The 24,326-nt window shown below is 34.7% G+C and overlaps 1 protein-coding gene across 1 annotated transcript; it reads right to left on the reverse strand.

Moving 5' to 3' along the window:
- Positions 1-23,712, reverse strand: LOC141836337 (protein SABRE-like). The gene is made up of 24 exons (XM_074723804.1): positions 23,642-23,712; positions 22,852-22,963; positions 21,686-21,931; positions 19,768-20,009; positions 18,898-19,117; positions 17,579-17,752; positions 17,424-17,501; positions 15,966-16,214; positions 13,101-15,206; positions 9,515-11,356; positions 9,412-9,454; positions 9,003-9,097; positions 7,309-7,665; positions 7,080-7,198; positions 5,528-5,777; positions 4,934-5,158; positions 3,659-3,798; positions 2,917-2,989; positions 2,070-2,171; positions 1,807-1,983; positions 1,147-1,485; positions 903-1,070; positions 333-711; positions 1-250 (listed from the first exon to the last, which is right to left on the reverse strand). Exons 1-24 carry the CDS (start codon positions 23,710-23,712, stop codon positions 159-161), a joined length of 7,899 nt encoding a protein of 2,632 aa, XP_074579905.1. The 3' UTR covers positions 1-158.
- Positions 23,713-24,326: the final 614 nt, after the last annotated feature.

Consider the following 24,326-nt stretch of genomic DNA (forward strand, 5'->3'; position numbering starts at 1 on the left):
TACATTCTTCTTGGAATCTCTTCCTAAACTTGCATTTCTTCAATCATCTGCTGCAAGGTTATTGACTAATTCATCACTATCACAAAATTTGTGAGTGAGAAACTAACTTTTTGGCAAAGCCTTGGCTAAAAGCCAAGATTCCTGTCTGGTGTGAGCTATTAGTTGTCCTCTCCGTATGATAACTCACCCGAGGAATCACTTTCTAATAGCATCATGTCCTTTGGAGACATTGGCTCTTTGCTATGTTTCCCTGTAAGCATGAATAGCAAAACGATCAACCTAAAGTTTCCTGCTTAATTATGACAGTGAACACAAACGTTGGCATTATTCACCTGAAGTAGATTGGACAAACTTCTTTGAGTGTCGGCGTATAAGCTTCTTAGTTTTGGCAATAGTTAGTTGTCTGGCAAAGGGACTGAGCTCAACATCGCCATCACTCCATTCGCCATGTTCATTGTCACCCTCTCCTCTCATGGTTCTCAGGACATACGCTTTTGCCTTCTTTTTCTGAGTGTTGAACAATCCCCTTATTGAGGTCACAAATCCATCACCAGCTCCATCATTTCCTCTCTTGGGGAATGGCATAGGAAACTGATCAGACTTTCCTCGTTGTTGATCTCCATCACTGTCACTGAGGTTGGGATCATTGTCAGGAAGGGCAGTGATTTGGGCATCCTTTTGGGTCTGGGTCTTATCTTTGAACTTCTTACCCTGCATCATGAGTAAAAAAATAATGAAATCGGGATGGGTTTTATTAAGACAACCATGACATTTCACAATTATGAAAATTGCATCACAATAGCATTCTGACACTAGCACAACAGCTAAAAAAGGTTACCAAGTTGCTAAACTCCATACTAGTTGCAAAAAACAATTCAAGATTTCAAGGCATCATCACTTGCCTGCATGCCGGCTACTGATTTTAGAACTCCCCACACAATATGCTTCTTAATTCTTGCAAAAAGTCTCCTCCATGATCCAGTAAATTCATCACGGTGAAAAGTGTCCATCAGCAATCTAAAATCACTAAAAGCAATCCTTGAACCTTCGTATGTAACTAGCAACTCAACCTATGAAAACCAATTAATTGTCTTAGTATTTATGCAAATTTGCAAGTTCACCATATAACTGGGTAAGAAATTGCACCTGGCTTATTTTAATATTGTGGAATTCCTGCATTTTTTGTCTAGCTCTCTTGTCGTCATTGGATTTCACAACCTTCTTTTCTTCATTAGTAATTTGACTACCAGATTTAAGTGCCTTGGAATCTTTTGTTTTGTTTTTAGAATCCTCAGCATGCGGACTCTTATTTTCTGTTGCCGAATTAAAGAGACCACTTTGTGTAGACATACTTTGCAAAATAAGTTCATTAGCAACAGAATCTGCTACAGTCTCTTCCCATGTTCGTCCCAAGGAAGAAGTCCGTCTAAGTTCCGGATTTGAATTGGATGAAGTATTGGATTTTGGATTTTGCGCTTTTTTCACCTGCATGCATACCCAACCATATGAGGAAACACGATAATAGAAAAAGATGGTACTGAACAGTTTGCATTCCTTTATGAAACTTCAGCTAATAACTGTGAACTAGCAAAACATTTTGTTTATGGATCAGCAGAAATGCCTTATTAACAGGAAATTCAGTTGACGAATCTCATTTTTCGTTTATTACCAGAATTATCTTTTGTAATATAAATTTAAACACAATTTTGTAAAATGAAAAAAAAGTCAGCAAATGGAAATCAAAACAATGAACTGTTTTAGTAAACAAACACAGCTTTCATAATATGTATGTAAAAGTGAACTTACTTGAGACGAATCACCCTGAACCTCAGTGCTAGAAGTAACTGAAGATGATTTTGCAGTTGATTTTCCAGGTGCCTCAGATTCCTTTGCTGATTGGTTACTTGATGCAGCCGTTTCAGATCCTTGTGAAGTTTTCTTTCCTCGTTTTGTGCCAGAAGTTGTTGAAACTTTCCAGACCTCCTTGAAAATTTACAAACAAGATAAAGATTATAGATGATAGTATAGGTGGAACTGAAACAATTACAAGTTTATGATGTTTGACTGACTTGTCGTTTCAATGAATCTTGTTCTTCTTCAGGGAAAAGATAGTCCCACATCATGGTATACATTGTTTCAGTCAAATGTATCCTTAATGGATAGATTTCTACCTGCAGTTGCAGCACATCAATATGATTACCTTGCTGGAAACTGCTTCACCAGATAGAGCAGATAAAAAATTCCTATAGTTCAGCAACAAAGAATGCAACAACAGATAACCAGATTATCATGATATTAACCAAAAAGATGTCTACCTGAGAGTTCACATACCTTCCCATCAATCAGTGCATTCGAAACTGAAAACAATAATATTATGTAGGATGTACAAACTTGTTGAATTGATTTTTTTTGATAAAACTATAACACATTATTACCGTAAAGTAACATCCCTGTAAAAAGGTTTCCATAAGATAAGGGATGTCCTTTTTTGAACCCACAGGGGGTATTGTCAAATCTTTGGGAGTTAAACTCTAAGTTATGTCCTCTCACGAAGAACTCTTTGAGACATACAAGACCTCCAGTAGCCCAACTCCTCAGCGATGCTAGACTAAAGTTGCCCCACATGAGAGCTAATCAGGGCAGCGAAAAGTATATGTTGTTCCTAAGGCCGACAGCATTTTTATAGCATTGACAAATCCATGGATCTGCTAATGTCTAAGTATATTCCACTCTAGGTGTCCCAAAGGGTGGAGATCTATTTGAAACTTATAAGAATTTGAGTCTCCCTAATCCTTTCTAATGTGAGATTCCATCATCATGAAACTAATGCATCATCTACTGGATTTTGCAGGTAAGTGCACATTTGAAAATTTTAAAAAATGAAGAGTTAAATCAGTTATCTAGCTTTGGAATGACCTGAAGATGTTCAATACGAGATTTGCCATCCTTTGGAGCTCCTTGTTTTGCATTGACACGAAGCATAACTCGTCTGCAATCAAGTTCTTCAAATTAAAAGAATAAACAGAAAACAACTGATTATGAAAATCAGTCAATCACTAACTTAAATTAGGAGCATAATCAAGTGAAGCAGGATGAAGGTGGTACATTTACTGAAAGTCAAATATAATTACAAAAAATTGCAATGATTTCAAGATTCTCAGTATATTTGCAATAACATGCATCACATGAGAAAATTCCATACAGTCATATAATTGGTCAGTTATTGATATGCCAAAAATAAATCATAAGTTATAGGACCAAATTCAAGGAGAAAGGATGAACTATCCACTCCATGAAATACACAACCACCTAATTGGAACTAGGTAGGATGGCATGCCTTGTATTGTAAAGATCTAGCATAACATGCAGTATTGTTCCTTTTCTATCTTTGCGGTATTGAGATTTCTTCAGATTCTAACGAGAGCTCAAGCATCCATATTAATATGTCATAGTTCCCAAAAAACCAATCAAGCAATAATTTGTAGAGTTCTAAATGTAATGTGGTCTGAGTTGGAACTGCAGATTATTGATCTCCAAAGCATTTGAGTACCAAGTTCTAGTGTGTAATAATACAATGAACAAAGACAATAATGAAGGTATGAAGCATATGAAGATATTTTTCAACAAGCAAATACAAACAACTATTCTATTGTCTTACTTGCCCCATTCTGGAGGTGCATTCCAGGCTGATAAAAGTGTATCCGATTTGGAGTTTGCTACACAGTTCTTAACCACAATTAACTTTGTAGTGAGTTGAGCAATGCCAATGTCCGTGTAATCACGATCAAAATCATAAATCTGCCAAAAAACAAGTATTAGACACAAAATGGCACACGTGAAGATTTGTTAGAAATGACAACATGAATACCGACGGAGCTTCTAATATTTACTTGAAGAGATCAGCCTGCTAGCCATAAATTAATTTCAGATATTGTCTTCACAAACAGTGCTAACAAAGAAGACTTCATTAAATTCTGAATATAGTTTGTAATAGAGGAACTAAGTTGATGACTAAACTATGAAACTTGAGGAAAGGATTGAGTGAGAGAAGAGCATAAGGAGAAAGAAAAAATTCTGAATCAATTTGGTTTTGTAACTGAAAGATCAATTACTTATGTTATTTATTTAATAAGAAAACTTTCAACAAAATCAACAAAAGATTATCTTGCACATATTTTTTTATTAACAGAAAAATACTGATAAATTCATAAAGTTCTGAGATGCTTAGTTCGTTGGGTTTAAAAGGGGCATGGAATGTATAGTAATATTATTGATAACATAAAAAATATATATAAGATGCTTTAGTTACTATGTTAAGAATTAGTGAGTGTAACAAAGGATTTATCTTAGTTTAAGCTTTTATCTTTTTGCATGAGTACAAGAGAAATGAATCAATTGAGGTTGAAAGAAACAAATTAAGCTAGGATTAACATGTTCAAAGATGGTCAATTTCAGACTGATTGAATCGATTGAGGTTTCAAGATATAAGGGCTTGAAAGAGAAGCAAGGAAAGGCTACTTAATTAAAAATGGCTTCAAAGCTATAGCTATTGCAGTGAGATAATCTTACATATACTTCAACAAAGGGGTTAGATCTGATCCACCTAAAATGATTAGGATTCATGATTTGTTTTATTGCTGTGGTTATTCCATATAGTAGTGTATTAGTAGTCTACTAGAATAGATTCTCCTTTAAACAACTTTGGTGATATATGACAATGATAGAAATGATAGGACATATGTTCTATGAAAAAAACAAAATATTGATTCCATAGACCTGAGAATTAAAGAAAAAGGAACAAACAAAAATTTGAAACAGAGCAAAAAATACAGCATAGGGTAAACAAGGTAGTCCACATATGAGGAAATAGAGCACGAATGGCTTATTTAGGTATGTAAAAATAAAAAGCATTATGATAATAATAAAAACTCACCATGTCATTAATTTCAACTTCAGCAAAAGGTCTGTCATCAGAAAGCATACTCCATACCACCTTATTGATTCTGACATAAATTCTTATAGCACAGGAAGGGCTTTTGTTTTTCTCTTTCTCCAGCAATCTTATTTCTGCAGCTTCTTGCAAAACAAGCCTCAATGCAGAAGAAGCCTCTTTTATAGCTTTACGAATGTTTCCCTGTTCTTTCTTCAATTCTTCTAGCTGAGTATAACATCAACTAAAAATCAATAATACAACTATGATCACATGCATGTAGATACTCTAACTAACCTATAACAGTATCAAACACTAGTAGTATAGGGCAAACTCATGCTTTTTACTGGAATGGAAGACCAAAATGGCCTAACAGAACTTTAAGCACAAGTTAACCATTGCATTTGCAAAATTACAGTAAGCATGATGCTCCAATGAAAATCGACAATAAAGAAAAAAATAATGGTTCAATTAAGTTGAACATCTTCCGCTTAATGGTGGAGATCAAGTGTTTTTTTTAATGGTGTGGAAATGTTGATGATCAATATTTGTTTTCCTTTTTACTCTTAGGCATACACTCTTAGTTTGAGATCTCACCAGTGTTGGCTTTGAACCTTCTACCATCCACAAATCAAATTTGTCTGGAGATGGGTCAGCGCCATCAGTTTTATCAGTTGTAATTCCAAGAACCTTAACATCACTGAGGAGCAATTTGTGTTCCCTTATCCTTTTCTCAAGATTGATCTTTGCGAGATCTACCTCTTCCACACCATCAGGAACTAACCGATCAAATTCATCTCCAATATCTTCATTAACATCAGAAAGTGAATGAATGCTTGGGGGAAATCTGGATAGAAGGAACATCAGTTTATATCATCAAGCATCAATCATGAACTATTAACTACTTACAGAGGAGTCAGTTATACATTCTTTTGCTGATCAAAACACAAGCTTAAGAGGATGTCACAATTTCTATCCAAAATTAAAATCCTAGATGTTTTTCTAGAAAAGTATTATGATAAAATATGCTGTATTGATTAAAATAGAACATTCTGGTAGTGAATGTGATATGTGATATAGTGAAGTATTAGGTAGGTGATCCTGGATCAGGACATTTTTCAGAGGAAGAGTACAAGACTTCACATAGTGCATAGACATTTTAACAGTCAACCTATAAGATTAGCCTCAATGTCAAATTACTCACTCTAGTTGACAAATTCCAAGTACTATGGGCAAGAAACAACGTTCTGAATAATTGAAATGTATCATACTAAATATACTGCACAACAAGAGTACAAGCTCAACAAAAAGGAACTGTAGAAGTGTTTTTAAAATGGAATCATATTACAGCAGGCATCTTCTTCTCCCTTCATGGGCTTTTGGACCAAAGGTTCACTCCTAAAGTTTAAGGTGCATCTGTTATAAACTTTTTTAATCAAACAAGGAGCTCTAACGAAATTGGCACTAGATTTAATAATTCTCGTGTCAGAGTTTTAGGGGCCTATTAGTTCTTCCATTTGAACTTTGGTTCTATTTAATGAAATAGTAGCATTACCATTACATGCCTGAGGTAGCCTCCTTTGACCTATATGTAATACCATAAGACAATTACAAGCAGTCTCTGTAAAATATAATTTAGAACCAACTCCTTAACATTCCTTGTTAAACTCGTTTAAAAAAAATCAAAGCTTATATTATAATACAAAAAATCAATTTTATGACTTGCTAACAACAATTTCTAACGGATGAAGTGAAGCAATCTTGACCTCACTTCATTTGATGTTTTTACATCCAAGAAGATCAGTATGCCACAGACCTCTCCTAATGAACTAATTGCTGATATTTTTACAAAGCCTCTTACTACAATTCGATTTATGTTTTTATATAATAAGTTGGGCAAGATAAATAACCATGCTTCAATTGGAGAGGGAGTGCTAGGAAAAATAGGAAGGGATAACTTAGTCAAGGTATCACCAAGTCTAATATTTGGAGCCTATAAATGTATAATTGTAATTCTATTTCATGAACAAGAATTAGATACCTGTATATTTTAACTGTACAAAGCAACAACACTATCAGTTTTCAACTAACTAATTCTGAAATTTTATCCAATAATTTGAAATTGCAGAAGAATCTAACTGTAACTTACTTGGGAGACCTGGCAAAAAGAAGATTCGTTAACACATCGAGCATGATCCGAAAATGACGTGATGTCATTTCTGATGTAATATTAGGGGAGTTGAAAGTTAACTCTTTTAATGGCTTCACCTAAAACACCACATTGCAAGAGAAACAAAATAAAGTAATTAACCTAGAAAGGTCATGCTACAATAAACAAATGAATGAATGCAATATCTAGCAAAACTGATGAAGTCTACCTTCAGCTCAGGCGTTCCTCCTTTATATTGTGTGTACTGAAAGTACATTTGGCAAGGCATAAACACTCTCTCCAGTAAAGGACCAGTGCGTTTTACAGTAGGTGAATCTTTGAGAATTTTAGGTAACCATTGAATTCCAGCACCTGGATCAATATCTGTAGGTGCTACATGAGCTTGAACATGCTCAAGCATCATAGACAGCTCCATTCTTTTCCATGTCATTTCAGGCACATTATCAGGAATCACCACGTTGCTGGTGCTTAGAGCCTGTTCAATTATTTCAGGGCCGACATGAACAATTGAACGAAATGAGCGAGCTAAGACACGCCCACTGGCAGCTGCAAGTAGAAACCTACCCTGTGCAAGGATATTTAAATAATTGTTAAACCATTTATTTCATGATTTAGTAAAATTAAACTGTGATGGATACACAATACAGTAACCAGGAACTTCATCATCAAATTTGCAGAAAATGGAGAAAAACTAAGTTGTTGAATTGCTATTATTTAACACAAAGCAGACAGTCTCCTATATACATAGATTGGATGATTTATACTAAAGCTATGACATAAATACTTTGTGCATGCATATCTTTAACACTCCCAATCAAGCAATGAAATACATATCATATCTTCCAATTTTTATCACAAATTATTTGAACCTGTTGTGCTTGTGTAAAACTCAACTCCTCTACCAAGCATTTTGACTTTCAACCAGAACAATTCAAATGAAGTTGAATAAGCACCTAAAATTTTTCATCTTTGGATTTGAAATATGCCCCCAAATAAGCTCAGTGCATATTTTGCTTCTTGATTCCTTGCGAGTTTATCTCTCCACAAACAAATATAAAGACCACTAGAGGTTGTTGGATAATATTTTTCCTATTCTTGTTCAAAAAATTCTAGTTTGCACACTGGTTTTGCATGTTGATTTGCTATAAATTGATCATTCCACAAGCAACATGTAAAAATCACTTTTTCACATCTTTCTGAAGGAAGTTAAAGAAGGCTACAATTTCTTGATAGTACAAGAGTTGCTAATTGTCTAGAACTTAAGTACATAATACACATGAGAAACAGAGAATCAAAGCCCCCCTAAAAGCAATTTTGCTTCATTCTTTTTCGATCTAGTAGACAAAGAGGAAATCAGAAATCCTTTAGGCTTTGTAGAGTATGGCCAACTTTTCTAGGATATATTTTCTAGGAAGTTATTCCATGGCAAGGCAAAGCAAACTTTAGTAACTGTTTTCTTGCATAGAGCTTGATGAAAGAATAAAATTCATGTATCAACCCTTTGATGACAATGACAAAGACAATGAATTTAGAAATCATGTTAGGAAAATTCTAGATTTCCAAAATAGTAATAATTTAGAATTAGTTACTATGATACCCTTATAAATTTGCCAAGTTTGTAATATATAATTCTTGGGTCATGGAAAAGCAATCACATTCCTACATGGGATCAATAATCCCAGTCCAAATGGGATAGCAAGGAATTTTAGATCTCATCAAACTCCATGAACCCCTGTTGGCAAACATGAACGTTCTTTCTTTCCTATAAAATTTCATGGAATGGAGAGAGAAAAGAACTCCCATTCCAAACATATGGGCTAGGCCTTATTGAACTAGTTTTCACTCTTCCATTTCTTTTATCAATTATCTCATGTATAGAAGTAATATGAGAAACATGCTTACTTTGGCTTCTTCTGAGTGCAGGTTGAATTGTGGCTGGATAACATTGACCATGAAATGGCATGTTCCCTCCTCGTTAGTGTCAGTTTGCTGCTTCACTGGTGGACGAATAAATAGAAGTTAGTGCTTATTATACTTTTGACACTGTAAAATCTAATATATAACTATGAAAGCACACATGAAATTTTGTGTTGCAACTATTTGTTGATAAAACTATGCACCATGCAGTGAATTAGAGGTGAGATGGAATTGACTGGCATAAGTATAGCATAACCAATCTAAAACTTCAAGGAGCAATACACGTCAAAAATCTAACAATAATCAAAAAATATTAGTGGTGAATATTTTAAACCAATTGCTGCATATGTCAAATAAATTTCTTCAGGAACTTAAATAGGAGTTATTAACTTACCAGTTTGAGCAGAAGGCACTGAGGAATTAGATGAATCTTGTGCCTGATTGTCGACAAGAGATGCATCTTGTGCCTGACTATTGACATCAGATGAATATAGTGCCTGATTATTAACATTCTGTGTTTCAATGGGAGATCCACAAGGAGATGTATCAGCCATAGAATTCAACTCTGGATCATGAGGCACATCAGTCTCGTCTGTTATTTTCTGACTCTCAAGTAATTTTCTCTTTGAGTACAGCTTAGAAGGAGAAGGCTTTGAAGGTTCAAATGCTTTTGAAATTCCCCTTACCATGGACAAAACAGCATTTCTGTATTCCAAGGTCCACAGGAGCTTAAGGCCATAGACAAATACACGTTGGCAGTTGTCAGCAATTACTACAGTAAATCCTTCATCATCAACAAAATCAGATTGAACAGGATTGCTTTTTATTCCATTTTCAATTTCAGAAATAGCATTGTTCATCTCAAGGTCCTTCCTTCCATATTCTTGCCATGCTAATAACCTTGTTGGATCTGCCTTTGCAGTTTGTCTTCGTATAGTGAAGTAGTCAGAATACAAAAGAAAGTCATTACCTTGTGTCTTGTCCTTGCAACCATAGTTGCAATTTTCATTACCAAACTTATCTGTTGCTTCATTTCTTGAGCTTCTCTTCCCCATTATAATTTCTTGGGTTATAGAACTATCATTTATTTGGTCTAACGAAACTGTCAGCATGTGAATATCAAAACCCTGATAAACGAGATCAAGGGGTTCACGCATGCAATCAAAAGTAAATTCCTGCCTACCACGACTAAAACAGATTTCATATTTCAATTTTGACATTTTGAGTGTCATTCCATTAGCAGGATCATCATCTCTCAAAGGTGCATAACAGATGCCTAGAGGTGTAGCGTCGATTCGGAGAAAAAATTCAGTCATAACTCTGTCCAGTGACAAATTACCAGATCTAACAATCCTTGGAACACCGAAACGCGGCCATCGTGAGAACATCCTTAATTTATGAGGAGGTAGATAATTAAGAACGCAGAATTTGTTTAACCAAGCAAGATCATGAGCACAAAACTTCATAGTTGGGGAATCTATAGAGTTGGTTTCTATCTTCTGAGAAGATTCAGACCCTGGTCCATCTATTCTTGTATTATTCAGATCAGATGAGAAAGCAAGTCCGTTACCATTCATTTGTGAGTTATTCAGTGAGAAGTTCCACTTTAGTGAGAGAGCAATCGAGCGGAAGGGATCATACACTTTCATCCTTGGTTTTCCTTCAATAGGAAGTGAAAAAAGATAATGATTCAGTGGACTTCCAGACTCACATCCCCACTCCATCTGCACCTCTGCAAGAAAAGAAGAAGAGACTAGAAAAGGACTAGAGATATGTGTTGAAGATTTTAAACTGAGACTGTCCGTTAGACTCTCTAAACTGCTCGTGTAAACTTTGAATTCTCTTGCCCAAAGACCAACATATCCATCTCTCTGTTGAATCTCCATATTTGCAGAGATTATTTCCAGGTTATTTAGTTTTTCATAAGGGTTAGATGTTCCAAGGATAAACCATTGAGTTTCCACAAATGATAAATTAGTCTTTCCATGGATGTAGTTCCTCATCTCATCCCACCATGGTAAACTTTTTTCCTTTATTGGCGGTTGTGGTTCAGATGAACTAGCTAAAAATTGTGCAGAATAATCTAGTCCATGTGGATCAGTGCAACTCCTAGTTCCAAGATTAGCCCTACGAAGAGCCACTGTGAATGCATAGCTGATATCAGCAAAAACTGGCTCATATCCCACTCCAAATGACACTTCCCCTTTTTGAAAATTAATTGGCAGATCAAGGTAAACTTTGTTTGCAGGAGTTGTACCACTAGCTGAGCGTAACATACGAACTCTCCACCATCTTCCAACATAACAATCTTGCAAAATCTGTGGCTGAAAACTAGTTGCCTGTACTCATAAAAGAAGAAGAAGAAGTCAAGTGCCACAATAAAGACTAGTGTAAGCTTCTCTAGAGTTAACCAATTGCTAAAAAAATTGAAAATTTACCACATCATATTGAAAATCAGATATAAAGATAGGCAATAATAAATTTTTCTGTGTATATCAGGTCTAAAATTTCTAGCTCACTAAAGACCAACCAATTCTCATGTAATTGCATATATAAATCAAGATCACTAGTGGGATCAGTAGGACTGTAGGAGAGTAAGATGAACCCTCCATTATTATTTGGTACATAATTGAGTACAGAAAGTGGAGGCCTCTATGACTTAAAACTAGCCATCCACATGAGGAAAATCTTATTGCACTACAAATTGCCTGCTCAAGAATAAAAAAAAACATACAATATCTTGTTCATTTCTTCATAGACCTAGGAAATTGTAGTTTTTTTATGAAATAAGATTTCGTTCCATACAGCTAAGACCTACACTTTTCTCTTTTTTCACGTAAGAAGAAAAATAAAGAAGAGATTTAGTCAAAATCTTCCTGGGATGCACTTTTTTATTGAACACAAATACTTTCAATTTAACTCAAATTCATTAAACATTGTCACCGTGAACAACCAAATGATTAACAATGTTAATGCCAAAGATGAAATGGTAAGCCAACAAAGTCGAGTCACCTAGTCCCAACAATGGTAAGGCTACATTAGTAGTAACATTTAAATAAACTAAATCACACTTGATTTGGTTAAATAGAATGTTTCTTTCGATTTCTTTCATCTTCAATTCCAATGGATTCAACTTGTCTAACCATAAAATGTATTTGTCGCCATTGAGAATATTTAAGAGAACTTATTCTATTTTCCTTTATTTTATCAGCTACTTCAACAAATGTACAATCTACCTCATACATCCATCTTGCTACCAGTATGTCTGCTACACTAATGCACACCTATTTCCTAAATGCCTATAAAGATGAAATGATTCATTCAAAATATAGTTGGATGCTTAACCAAATATATATATGTATGTGTACAGTTGGATGGTTATTTTCTTCTTGATTGAAAGAACATGTAGTGTATATGGAAAAAGAGAGAATTTTGGCAAACCAAAGTGGTCTTGTTTGTCAAATAGATGAATATATGAAATTAGCTAGTTAAATAGCTAACTCGAAGCACATTGTTCACATTTCAGATCTTAAATGAGTAGACAAGTGATCTAATCACCAATGTAAAGATTGGCTGGATAAAAATAATACATTTGAAATATATATAGTATGTCTGTTAGCTTAGCTCCAAATTAAGCACTGTGACGTAGTTATGTGGCTAACACTAAATTCTAAAAAACAACTCATGTTGGTGTGATGTAATAAATTTAAGGTGTTGTAGGATACTAAATGAAAAACAAACAAGAAGTTTTTTCCTAGACTATAAATTATAAAAATAACTTCTTCTATCAATTCCATGTTATATGCTAAATCTAAGTTTTTATTGACTACTGACCATTACTATAAAATATTTAAAGGTGAACTGAGAATGGGTATCCTAGTTGCAAAGAAAGCTACACATTATTCAGAACAAAGTGAAAAGTTAAAAAATGTTTAAAAGAAAGAACAGATATATCATTCCTACTGTAAAAACATTTATCCAATATTCCAATATGAATATTGATTAAAAAAGAGGAAATAAAGATTTACAGACATATGTATATCAATGTCAAAATGCAGGAAAAGCAAACTATCTTTTGGTTACCTGTTGTGCTACCACAACACGTCCTTGGCATTTAGCAGAACTTCCATGAAACAGTGGGTGTGTGTAGTCCCTAATTTTCACTGCTAAGGATTCTGCATTTAGATCAATATCACAGCCATACAACTTGGAGAAAGGTATATCTTTCTCAGAGCAGATGGGGTCAGCCATTTTTAAGAACTCAAGCATCACATCACTGTCAATCCTTCTCAGAGTTGCATCTAGCTCTGTTGCACAAACTGACATGAGAGAAACTCTATGAATACTGGGTTTAAACCCTGACTGAAACCCAAAGGTATTGATACCAGAGCCTTCTGAGGTTTCTATCTTTTGGCATGCCTCATAATATGATCGAAAGGCCTTCTTATAAATCTCTGTTCGCAGAAGTTCAACAGATGAAGCATCAGAAGCATCTATCTCCATTCCATTATAATGAATTTTTTTATCAGCGCCTAGGTTATTTGGCTCTGGGCTACTTGATGCTATAGTTGGTAGAAGCTCATCTAGAAACTTGAGGCGAACAGCTGCCTCACAAACCTCCTTCTTCATCAACTGATAATGTTCATCAAGCCAGGCCTGGATGGGTTCCTCCTCTATTTCCACTGTTAACTTCCGAATAATTAATCTCACTGAAAAAAAATTTGACGTGGACTTTGATTTTTTGGTGATATTCTTCTTTCCATTTACTATTTTCTCCAACTTAGCAGCAGAAATAAGCTTTAGGGCTCTCAGTGTATCTTCAACTGCATCATCAATAGCACGTAATTGCAGCCTATAAGGCATGCAGATGTAAATATCAGGGCTTCTAATTACCCAATCCCTTGCAGTGGCCATTTGTGATTTTGAATCTTGCAGGTTTTGTATGGAGGTTGCTGGAATGCGAGAAACCTGCAAGCGACTAGTTCGAAACATTCTTGCTTCGTTGAAAGAAATCATCACTTCTTCAAATAGAACACCAATTTTTGCATTTTCAGAGAAGATGGACTGTACATGAATTACTGTTTCCACACCATCTGCGAGCCCAGCTGATACTTTCAACATTTCCAAATCAATGGCAAAGATTGAATCTCTCTTTTTTTGTTGTTTTTCAGTTGGGCTTTGGTCAGAAATTAGTTCCTTGTTTGGTACAGCTGCTGTATCAATTGCTTCTGCCTTCATCAGATGGTCAGTGCTATGATTCTTCTGATTAGACATCAGGTATTTCAAACTCATAGCAAATTCTTGCAATGCTAAATGAACATCAGGCTCCCACCTGATGGATAAGTCAGTCACATTTAGGAGAGAACATAAAACCATGTCATTATGTCCACTAGAACGACGGACAAACTTTGCTTTCTGCATAGTAAGCAGTGTTATTTCTGTACCAGGATTCTGCTCTTCTGTATATTCAGAGTAGAATGAGTTAGTGCTATCAACTTCAATCTGCATGGACTGTTTTTCCTTGTTGAAAACAAATCGGAGATGAAGGATGTCAACAGAGGTGGAGAAGTTCAAGAGCTTGCAACTGTTGGAGCTCAAGGATGATATGCTTGCTTCACGAAGTTTCCCATCAGCACCAACTGATATTATTGTCTGGCCACCTTGAGATCCAAAATTAACACGTTTGGGATCTGCAACCGTCATATCTGATAGACTTGTTTCACCAGAATACTTAACCAACAATCTCTGAAGACTACACTTTACAATGTTGATTCCTTTTGAGGTATCTTTCTTAACAGGTTTTTTGGCCTTATCTTGATCAATTTTTTTACTAGAGGGAGATACATCTTTCAGAAGTTCTTTAAAAGACATTGCCATCTTTATGAGTCTCTCAACATGAATCAACCCAAAGAATACACTCATACCCATCATATCAACAGCCAGAACCAACTTTAGCTTCTTCGCCTCTTGCCCCTCCTGTGACTCCATTTCCTTATTACCAAAATCGAGAACCATTTGTTCAATGTGAACTAATGAGCTTGAGTTAATATCTGCACCTATCAATTTCTTTTCTAAAGATTGCTGGTACACATCTTCTGTGTTCAAGTGAAATTGACCGAGTTCAGCATGCACTTCAACTTTCTTACTTTCTATGTTATTTGCAAAAAGATGAAAGGATAGAAAGCATCCCTGCATTATCAAGGTACACTAAGAAGTCAAATTTACAAATGGTAAGACTGAATAAGACCATGTCATGATAATTAATGTTCATTGAAATGCCAAAATGCTATCTAACTTATCTTTCTGTCTAGAGCAAATTGGTAACACTGGCTGGCCACAATAGAACTAGAAATGAAGAAATACAAGTTTAAGAAACAGTGACCAACAGATAATACTAAATAAGTCATTCATTGCAAAAATACACTGCATAGACTGCTGTAGTTGTTAGTATGATAATGAAGTTATAAATTAATTTACACAAAAGTCATGATGGACACAATATCAATGTAAGTCTCATAAAAGAAAACTTATACCAGGGTTGCAATACTTTCTGGGTCCATTAATCATATTGTGTATGATAAGTTTCTATACGTATATGATAATCTCTACTGTGTCAAAACAGAAAAATATAAGAAAGAAACAAGGGCCAGCAATATCATAGCATGTGCATCTCGAGAGAAAGAGAAGGCTATATACAGGAGTAAATGCATGCTTCTGAGAAGTGCATTGCTTGAAGAAGTATAAAGTACTACAAATCCTGATACAAATCTTAATAACCAACAAGGAACTAAAAGTTTCCTACATATGGGTGAGTCAATATGTTGGTTTAGTTAGTCTATATAGCATACTCAAGGTTCATAACTAATTATTCTAACCAAACAACCAGGACATTTTGAGGGGAAGATCTAGCAGATAAATAGCAACTCTCAAGAATGAATAATAACTTACATGGAATAAAGGAGAATCATGGACATTATGAATCATAAGAGTAATCTCTGGTAGAGAAACTGTGCATTTCCACATAATAGTAGCCATCTTATCCTTTGGTTTATTTTCTTGGTTAGGACTTTCCTCACGAAGAACCATCGGTTTTTGTTTACCCGACTTAAGACAAATCCATGGTCTTAATCTGCTGACAATTAGATTGCACCTAGTGTTGCTAATCTTGAGATCAACCTCAGCACTAATAGGTAGAGGCTGCAAAAGAAATGAAATCACATAAAATGCAGCCACAAATTCTAGCAATTAAAATAATTGAACATTATAAAATTGATATGAGCTTAGAAGAAATAACTAAAGACGTGAAGAACAGATTGCCTAAGGGCACTAACCAATAAATATAAACTAAGTTTCCAGAATAAAACTGTTGATAACAATGAATTTCATTAGAGAACTTATAGAGTTTGTAGTTTAACTGTGTTTACCACAAGAGAATTAAAATTGTATGGGTATATAAAGAAGGATAAAATTGAAGAGGGAGAGCCAAGTGATTCCTCCTTCCTACAAGGGATAGATACATGGCATGAGGAGAAAGAATCTCCATTTGCCCATCCAAATATGAAGTTTGGAAGTTCTCTTCCACTTGGCATGGGACACAAGTAAATCTCTTCTTTGTGAATCTTCTCCAACAACACCATCACCAAAAAAGACAGTCAAATCCAAATCCAACTACTGTGTGATTTGGTGGAACAATTCATAGAGGGGAGTCCAACACATTGGATGACTAGTCACCATGACTGCTTCACATGGGAGCCAAGTAAGCTTGTGACTAAGTGTTGAATATCTTGAATTACTGAGGCTGGATCCAACTCTTTTTAAGTTTTCCCAAGCTTATCCATATGATTTCTAGGTGTCTCCTCAGTAACAATGAAAACCTTCTATGTATGTTTCCTTTCCATTTCCACTTCCTCTTTATGTTTTCATTTCATTCATTAAAAGAAAATCCTTTTAGACATAGAATAGGTATAAAATGGGAAAAGAAATTTAATACTACGTAAAGGCAACTATGCACTCTCACAAGCTAGATATTAATGTTTTTATGCCCCTCAAAAGTTACATATTTACTATAATAAAAAAAAAGTATGGTCAAACTATAATCAGATTTGAGCTAAAGGCTAATGAAAAAAATTATCATTTTATTTTAATTGAAATGATATAAAGAGTGAGTCAAAGACATTATGATAACAACAAATCATGAGTCTTGATTACTTTTTTTCAGCCACATTGATCTTGTTCCCACATTAACACTATCTACCACTTTCTTAATAACACCTAGCTCATTTGGATCTCTTGCTACTAAGAAATGTGGTATAATAGGCATGCTCAAAATCAAGCAACATCCTTTTCATAAATCAGGATAAAATAAAGATGTAAATGTAAAATACAATTAGCCAATATACAACTCACTTGCATTGGAACATCAGCTCTAGCTATAATTGCAACTTCCGAAATCTCCAACATTGAAGTAACCCCTTCCTTAAGTAGCTGGCATGAGAAAAAAAAGGCATATTAAAGGGAAAAGTAGGGTATATGAAAAAAAAACTAGTTATGTAAAAACATACATGAATTTGACTAAAATCCAAGTTGAGTGAAAAATGTGATGTGGCCTCTCCAGCATCATCATATGACAGAGTTTTAACACTTCTCAGCAGGATGTCAGTCACTGTATTCTTTGCAACAATGCCCTGGCCTTGGTGCATAAACATCACATCTAGCTCTTTAATGTTGAAGCTAACCTTCCAAGGAATAAATAAACCATGTTCAATAGCACTACAAAATGATTCAGCTAGCAGAAAAGATTTATCCAACTAGACAATAGATAGTCCAGCTTAGAATTATGAAAGTGGAAAAAAAAACAAAAATATGTTATACATTATAGGGCACCAAACAAAGTTAAAGAATATTGAAGTAGCATAATGAACTAGCACCACAATTAGCAGTGTGATTATCACTTGAACCTAGCTATAGTTGGGCGTAGGAAGAAGAAGCAGAATAGGAAGGAAAAAGAAACTTAAGCTTTTAATTAAATAACTTTGGTTAATAATTTTAATCAACTCCTAACTATAGTTGGGATAATTTAATAGACTTAATTAAACCCTAATATATATTTTATATTTAAAAAATATTGAAATTATATTGACATGACATGATACGGTACTGAAACCGTATCATTCTGGTCCCAAACTAAAACCTCAGCATGGGTCAAGATTTTAAACCATACTACAAACCAACACAACAAGCCCAAAGTTTCTATGTAGGACTGCATTGGGGTATCAGCTTATTATTTGAGGCTTGACTTTATTGTAATACCTAAAGTCTAACTAGGGCTAGATTCTGAAGTTAATAGAATGTGATCCAAATGAGTCCACCATCCAAATAGCCTTTTACTGCAGAAGGTTTTTCTGAATTTACCACTAGGACAACTCTTAGTCATATACCAATTCTTTAAATTTATTCAGTGAGAAATAAACCATCCAGATTATGTGGCCAATATTACTAAGTTAATAATATATTCTTTAAATGAAAGGACCAAACGATTGATCCACATCTGCATACGTGGGACTTACTAGTGCAAAAATGCTTTCTTATAGTGAAATGTACCGAAATGGTAGTTAAGGATGAAGTAACTTAAAATGTCATGAATAACAAACCAGACCTTTGTGTTTTTCCTTAACAAGTATGTTCATTGTCAAATATGTTTTTCTAAAAGGAATTAGGCAGCTTGACGCATTGATGCATGTTTATCACATTGTCACAAAGCACAATTCCAGGGATCAAATAACTGTATTCAAATTCTGTTATGTAGATCAGCTATAGATGCTCTAGTCTACTTTAATATAGAACCAAAAAAACATTGCATCAATCCACAGAGAGGCCAAACCTGTTCTGGAAATGCAAGAACATGTTTCTTCATCGTTGACGTTGAAGATTTACCATTTTCAGACTTTACAGAGCTATTATCTGAAGCACAATCTTTGCTCGCATCAAGACCAACTGAGCTTTTGGACTCTCTCTTGGTTTTGATGAATAGGCTTTCCTTCAAGTTAATGCCAATCATTCCACATGACACATCCAAATTACTAAATTTGACTCCAACTTCCCTGTGGCAGATGATTTGAGAAGCTTTAGTGTTTTATCCATCCAAGATATTCCTATGTAATCCAGTATACTTGAAACTGTAATTCCCTTAGTTGTCTCTAAGATGGAAATTCATGTTATCATGAATATTCCGCAATATGCTATAAATACTGTGTAAACTAATGAATACAAAACATAAAGATAGGACTGATTTGGCTGATAAGCACAAGTATACACCAAGATATAAATAACAGGGTTTCATGAAGCTGAAAAATATTTCAGAATTAATGGCTTCAATAGATTTTATATCGAATGTATCTACCATTATGACTGCAGTTCACAAAACAACATAAGCTCCCTAAAACAAATTTGTTTGAAATAAGGTTTTAATAAACAAGGAAAGCATTTTAGAGGGCACTGTATGTGGAATCTTATCGCAAATCAAGAGGTTATATAAGCATTTTGAAATATTGAGACATCAAGGCAGGTTATTAGATTGCAGGGTTAAGACCTTGACATCATGATTGGTTGTCAACTGCTTGAAGAGCTAAGACCAAGCTATTGGAAATGAGGCATCAAGGATTTAAGATGCACATGATTTCTACATCTTTCTTTAGTGAAAAGTGCAAAATTATTGAGGTTTCATCAGATGTGACTAAAATGGTAAACAGACCTTTTGTAAGAAAGCTCACAGATGAAAGAGAAATCTTCACAAGTGAAAGGAGAGAACTTTGTTTCCACTGGCATATTCAACCTTTCTAATGTCAGACTGGATGGCTCTCCAAGATCAGGCTCTGATAATATATCGAAACCAAAATGTGCAAGTTGAAGTTTGAGATTAAAACTAAACTTTGATTGTTGATCTACTAATGCATCCACTCTCAGTCCCCTTACTTGAGCTGCAGATTTTGGCCCCTAGATGTTTGAGCAAAGAGCAGCACAAAATAACAAATGCCTTTCAGTCAAAATGAACAGTTTAAAAGCAATGAAGATCAAGTATAATGAACATAATATAAATTAAATACTTCAGGCTTATGTTTAAGCAAAAAGATCAATATATGTATGTATTAACATGTTTCATATGCATGTATATGTCACATACAGAATGCTTTTAAGTAATTATAAGTTTAAAACTTCTTGCATTTATTTCAATGTAGAAAGTTCTTAACTAATCAGATGTTAAACTGTCAGTGGCTTTAGAAATGTCAGAAAGTTTGTTGCATTACCTTCAGTTAAGTTCTTTTTGTTCCAGTTCAAAAAATATTTTCTGTGCTGTATAGTTAGAGCTCACTGCATAAATACTTAATCCTCTTTAGTAAAGTGTATGCACGGAGATAGGCAACTTCCTAACAGGCTAAAAGGTCATTAGGTTTCCCTCCACATAGCTTCTTTATTGTATGTTCGATGTGTCATTAGGTACAAATCACTGATTCTCTGCATATTTCTAGTTCCAATGGTGGTTAAATAATGTGTGATGGATATGGATCCTACATGTTATTAGAAATTAAATTAATTGTGAAAGGGAAAGAAATCCGGCCTCTCTTCTGCAATTTGATTACATGAAGCAATTATAAAATCAATAATGTCTCTTTATCCAGCTTTTACTTGCTCTCCTTTTTTTCCCATTTAAAAGAAAAGTGTATCACTTTAATCATTGCCTTTTTCGTTATTAAGTTGTGTTTGTTCCAACTATATTTGGGATCGACTACACAAATCTTATCTCTTCATTGAACTGGATGTATAATTATGACCACTCCGTTACATTTATTTGATGGCAAGTCTATGGGATGATGATTTGCTAAGACTTTAAAGTCATTCACATATGTGAACTTTACAATCGTTTCATTTAGATACACTGTTAGTAGAATCATTTGCTTTAGGTTTACTAGCTTTCATTCTAGTCAGCAAATGATTCATCTAGTAGGCATAATATTACACTAATTTATGGCATAATATAACTAAAATAAATGTCCTAAGACCATATATATTTATGTGAATAATAATAATAATAATATGTTTATAATAAATAGCATATAAAATATTATTTGATATAGTATTATATATTATCAAAAATATACATATAGACATAATTATCATATATAAGATAGTGTATCATTTCAGAATTGTTTTAGATAATATTTATAGCTTATATATTATTTATCATACAAATGTGTGTAATCTGTTATTTATTTGTGTTGAAATTTTATATTTAACTCAAGCATGTTAGCCAAATTTTATAAGAATACTTGGTATTTTCTTAAAGAATTTTGCTTGTGACATATAAAAATAAGATTACAGCCTATATTGGAGGAGATCATATTCTATGTTTCACAAGCAGGCAATTTTAATGGTAGTCCTAAATGTCTATCTATTGAAGTAAATTTTCAAATAAAATCTAATAACATATTCCCAATATTACATTTTATGAATCAACCACACCCTGTATTTGCTTAATAACAAGAGCTTACACCATATAAATAGTTAGAATAGCTCATTTTTATAGCTTGAGAATCTTGCATCTCTAATTATGCTACTGTTCATTCAAGAAATCCAATCTTGCAATAAAATCTAGAACTATAAAAACTACATACCTTCAAATTAATTTCTGTTACATACACTGACAGAAATCTTGCGATGTTATATAAGAATGCCCATACTCCTTTCCCTAAGGGTCGAGAACTTCGATTTCGAGATTTACTCTTCTTGGTACTTTTTGCAGGGGAACATAAATACACTTCCAAGTCAGATATTAACAGCTGCAATTTCTGATCTTTTGAAAACAGTGATTCACGTAAAGTAAGTTTGATTTCACCAATCAATATGGATTCAATGCCACCCTGAAAAGCATAACATATTATTTCTCAAATCAACAAAAAGAAATGAATTATATTACACCATTTACCATGTCAGTTAAAAGTGATACAGATTGTCTTTTGTAGCATTCAGCTAAATTAACTGAAAAACAAATTATTATTTATTGATAATCTATGATTATATTACAGATTAGTAGTTAAATATCATGATAATATATTATCAATCATCAAATATAATTTTATTATTATTTATATTATATTTTTGTTGAAGCGTGCAAAAATGCAAGTACCTAGGAAAGTTCTATCCACACTATGTTCAATAAAGTTCTCATCCTAACTAGACTCTTAACACAAATGGAGAATATATCCAAACTCCCAACTCGTGCTTCCCCTACACACAAATCTGCTCCTAAGAAGACAAGTCTCCTCTTTACATGTTCTCCAACAGTCATTGGCACATGTTGCAAATGCATTGCCCATGTCTATAACAAAAACTAAGGTAAAATCCTAACTCAACAATAGAAGCTGGGGAGAACCACTGAATAATGGATGTTGGTCAGGCCTCTATATTTCGGAACTATAATTGTGTTGCACTTACACCTCTTCGTGAGAGTTTAAGTGGTATTGCAGTAGCCTGACCAAGAGCATGCCACCGCTACTCGTTTGCATAGCTCATCATTATCCAATAGCTCAAGTTGAAGTATATGCCTAAAGCTATATCAAGTGTCAATCTTAGTCACCATCATAAATTCTGTAAAATAAAGTATCATAAACTATAGTCAGGTTATTTTATTTCATCATTCATCATAATTTGGAGTAGAGAAAAACTTCTATAAGAAGTCATAGCATGATTTTTCTTATCATATGCATCTGACATTTGGCTTCAAATAGTAGCTTCTAGAGTTGATTCTGAATTGCAATCTAAACAGAAACATGAAGAGGACCTTTTTGAATGTCACAAAGACATCCTTCAAACAATTACATCCAGAAACTTGGAAAGCCACAGATATTCCAGCCGTTTTGTTCAATATCAGTGCCAACAACCTCAAAAGAAATCTGCAACAACAAACACAAAAAAAGGAATTAAAAAATAAACAGAATTAACTAATGCAAACTTATAAACTTTTAAGATCAACATGCAACATGTGCAGTGTTTACTCCTTGTGTCTTTGTGACAGAAGCATAGAATCCTACTGGTGTTTTGTAGTTAGTTCCATTAGTGTTACCTGTTTGCAATCTAACAGTGGCTCTAGTTATGAGTGAAAAATGTTCTGATCTCCACTATATCATATTTAGCAACTAAATCAACTTTTTCAGATGTCGTTAAGGCTTAGTAAAGCATCTCATATTCTTCTGTTCTTGGATATAAAAGTGAAATCATTCACCAAACCAATTCTCCTGTGCCTTGTGGTGAGGATGCTTAACAGGTGACAGCTCCGTGCACAGGAATGGGCGATGCAACTTACATTCTTATTTTCTCTAAGAATAATTATAACTACATTCATTTATAGAATGCAACTGTATGTAATTTTTGGGGAGAAAAAGGATAGCAACTCCGTAAGAAGACAGCGGAAGCAAAAAAAAAAAAAAAGCCAGCTTTAGTTATCGTCTTGTCGGTATAAACCCTCAGCGTAAGGCTTTTAAGTTAAGATCGAGACTAGAAACCAAATCGACAAAATAAACCAAATTTAGCAGAATCGAAGGATCAGGACTAAGTGAAATGGATGAACTTACACGGAGAAGACCCATCCGACGGCGCAAAAGACCGCGAGGCCGAAGAAGAACTTGAGCAGGAAAAGCGCCATGCCGAATTCCGATGCAAGCTTTGCTCCGCCGCCGCTTCCTCTACCACAATCTCGTCAAGAATGTCATCAGATTGACCTCCCTCGCTCCCTCCGATGGCGCTCCTCCGCGTCTCCAACCCCAAGTACGTCCTGACACAACCCTCAAGCGATCATCCTCGCCCTCTTTAAAGTTTCAAGGAGGCGATCGGGGTGGGTCGTCGTCTTGTAGACTCGACGAGGGTCCGCGATCCGATTTGGAAGCCGGAGCGAAGGGAAGGGGGAGGGATGGCTCTCGAGTGTCGCCGAGACGTGCGCCATTACCAACATTAAATAAAAGGTTAAGAAATTTTAAAAATTGTTCCTATTTATAGCTGGTCTTCATCTTGGAAGCCTCATTTTGTTTAACAAAAAAAATCATAAATAATAGTAAAAATTCCATTTTTGTTCATTAAAAAAAATCTTTTTTTTGAAAAAGATAGAAATCCATCTTCCTCTTCCTAGCGCCGCTGCTTCTCACGCTCTTCCGATCGTCCTCCTCCTCCGGCAACGCGCGGATGCGGCGAGCTTTCCTTGTATCGCATCCAGTAGCCGCAGCTCTCGCGCAAAGATGACTCGACGAGCTTCCCACTCCTCGG

Source organism: Curcuma longa, chromosome 10 (assembly GCF_044706935.1).
Source record: "Curcuma longa cultivar G26 ecotype Majalengka, Jawa Barat chromosome 10, ITB_CL_G26_1.1, whole genome shotgun sequence".
Classification (NCBI taxonomy): domain Eukaryota; kingdom Viridiplantae; phylum Streptophyta; class Magnoliopsida; order Zingiberales; family Zingiberaceae; genus Curcuma; species Curcuma longa.

Bases quoted from the DNA above. Each gene is read 5' to 3' on its own strand.
- LOC141836337 (XM_074723804.1), bottom strand. From the start codon at position 23,712: ATGGCGCTTTTCCTGCTCAAGTTCTTCTTCGGCCTCGCGGTCTTTTGC. The intron at 17,753-18,897 runs GTTTGGCCTCTC...ATTCCTTGGAAG, and splicing joins TTCTTGCATTTCCAGAACAG to GTTAGCTTCAACATTAAAGA. The intron at 1,071-1,146 runs GTGCAATTTCTT...TGGTTTTCATAG, and splicing joins ACAATATTAAAATAAGCCAG to GTTGAGTTGCTAGTTACATA.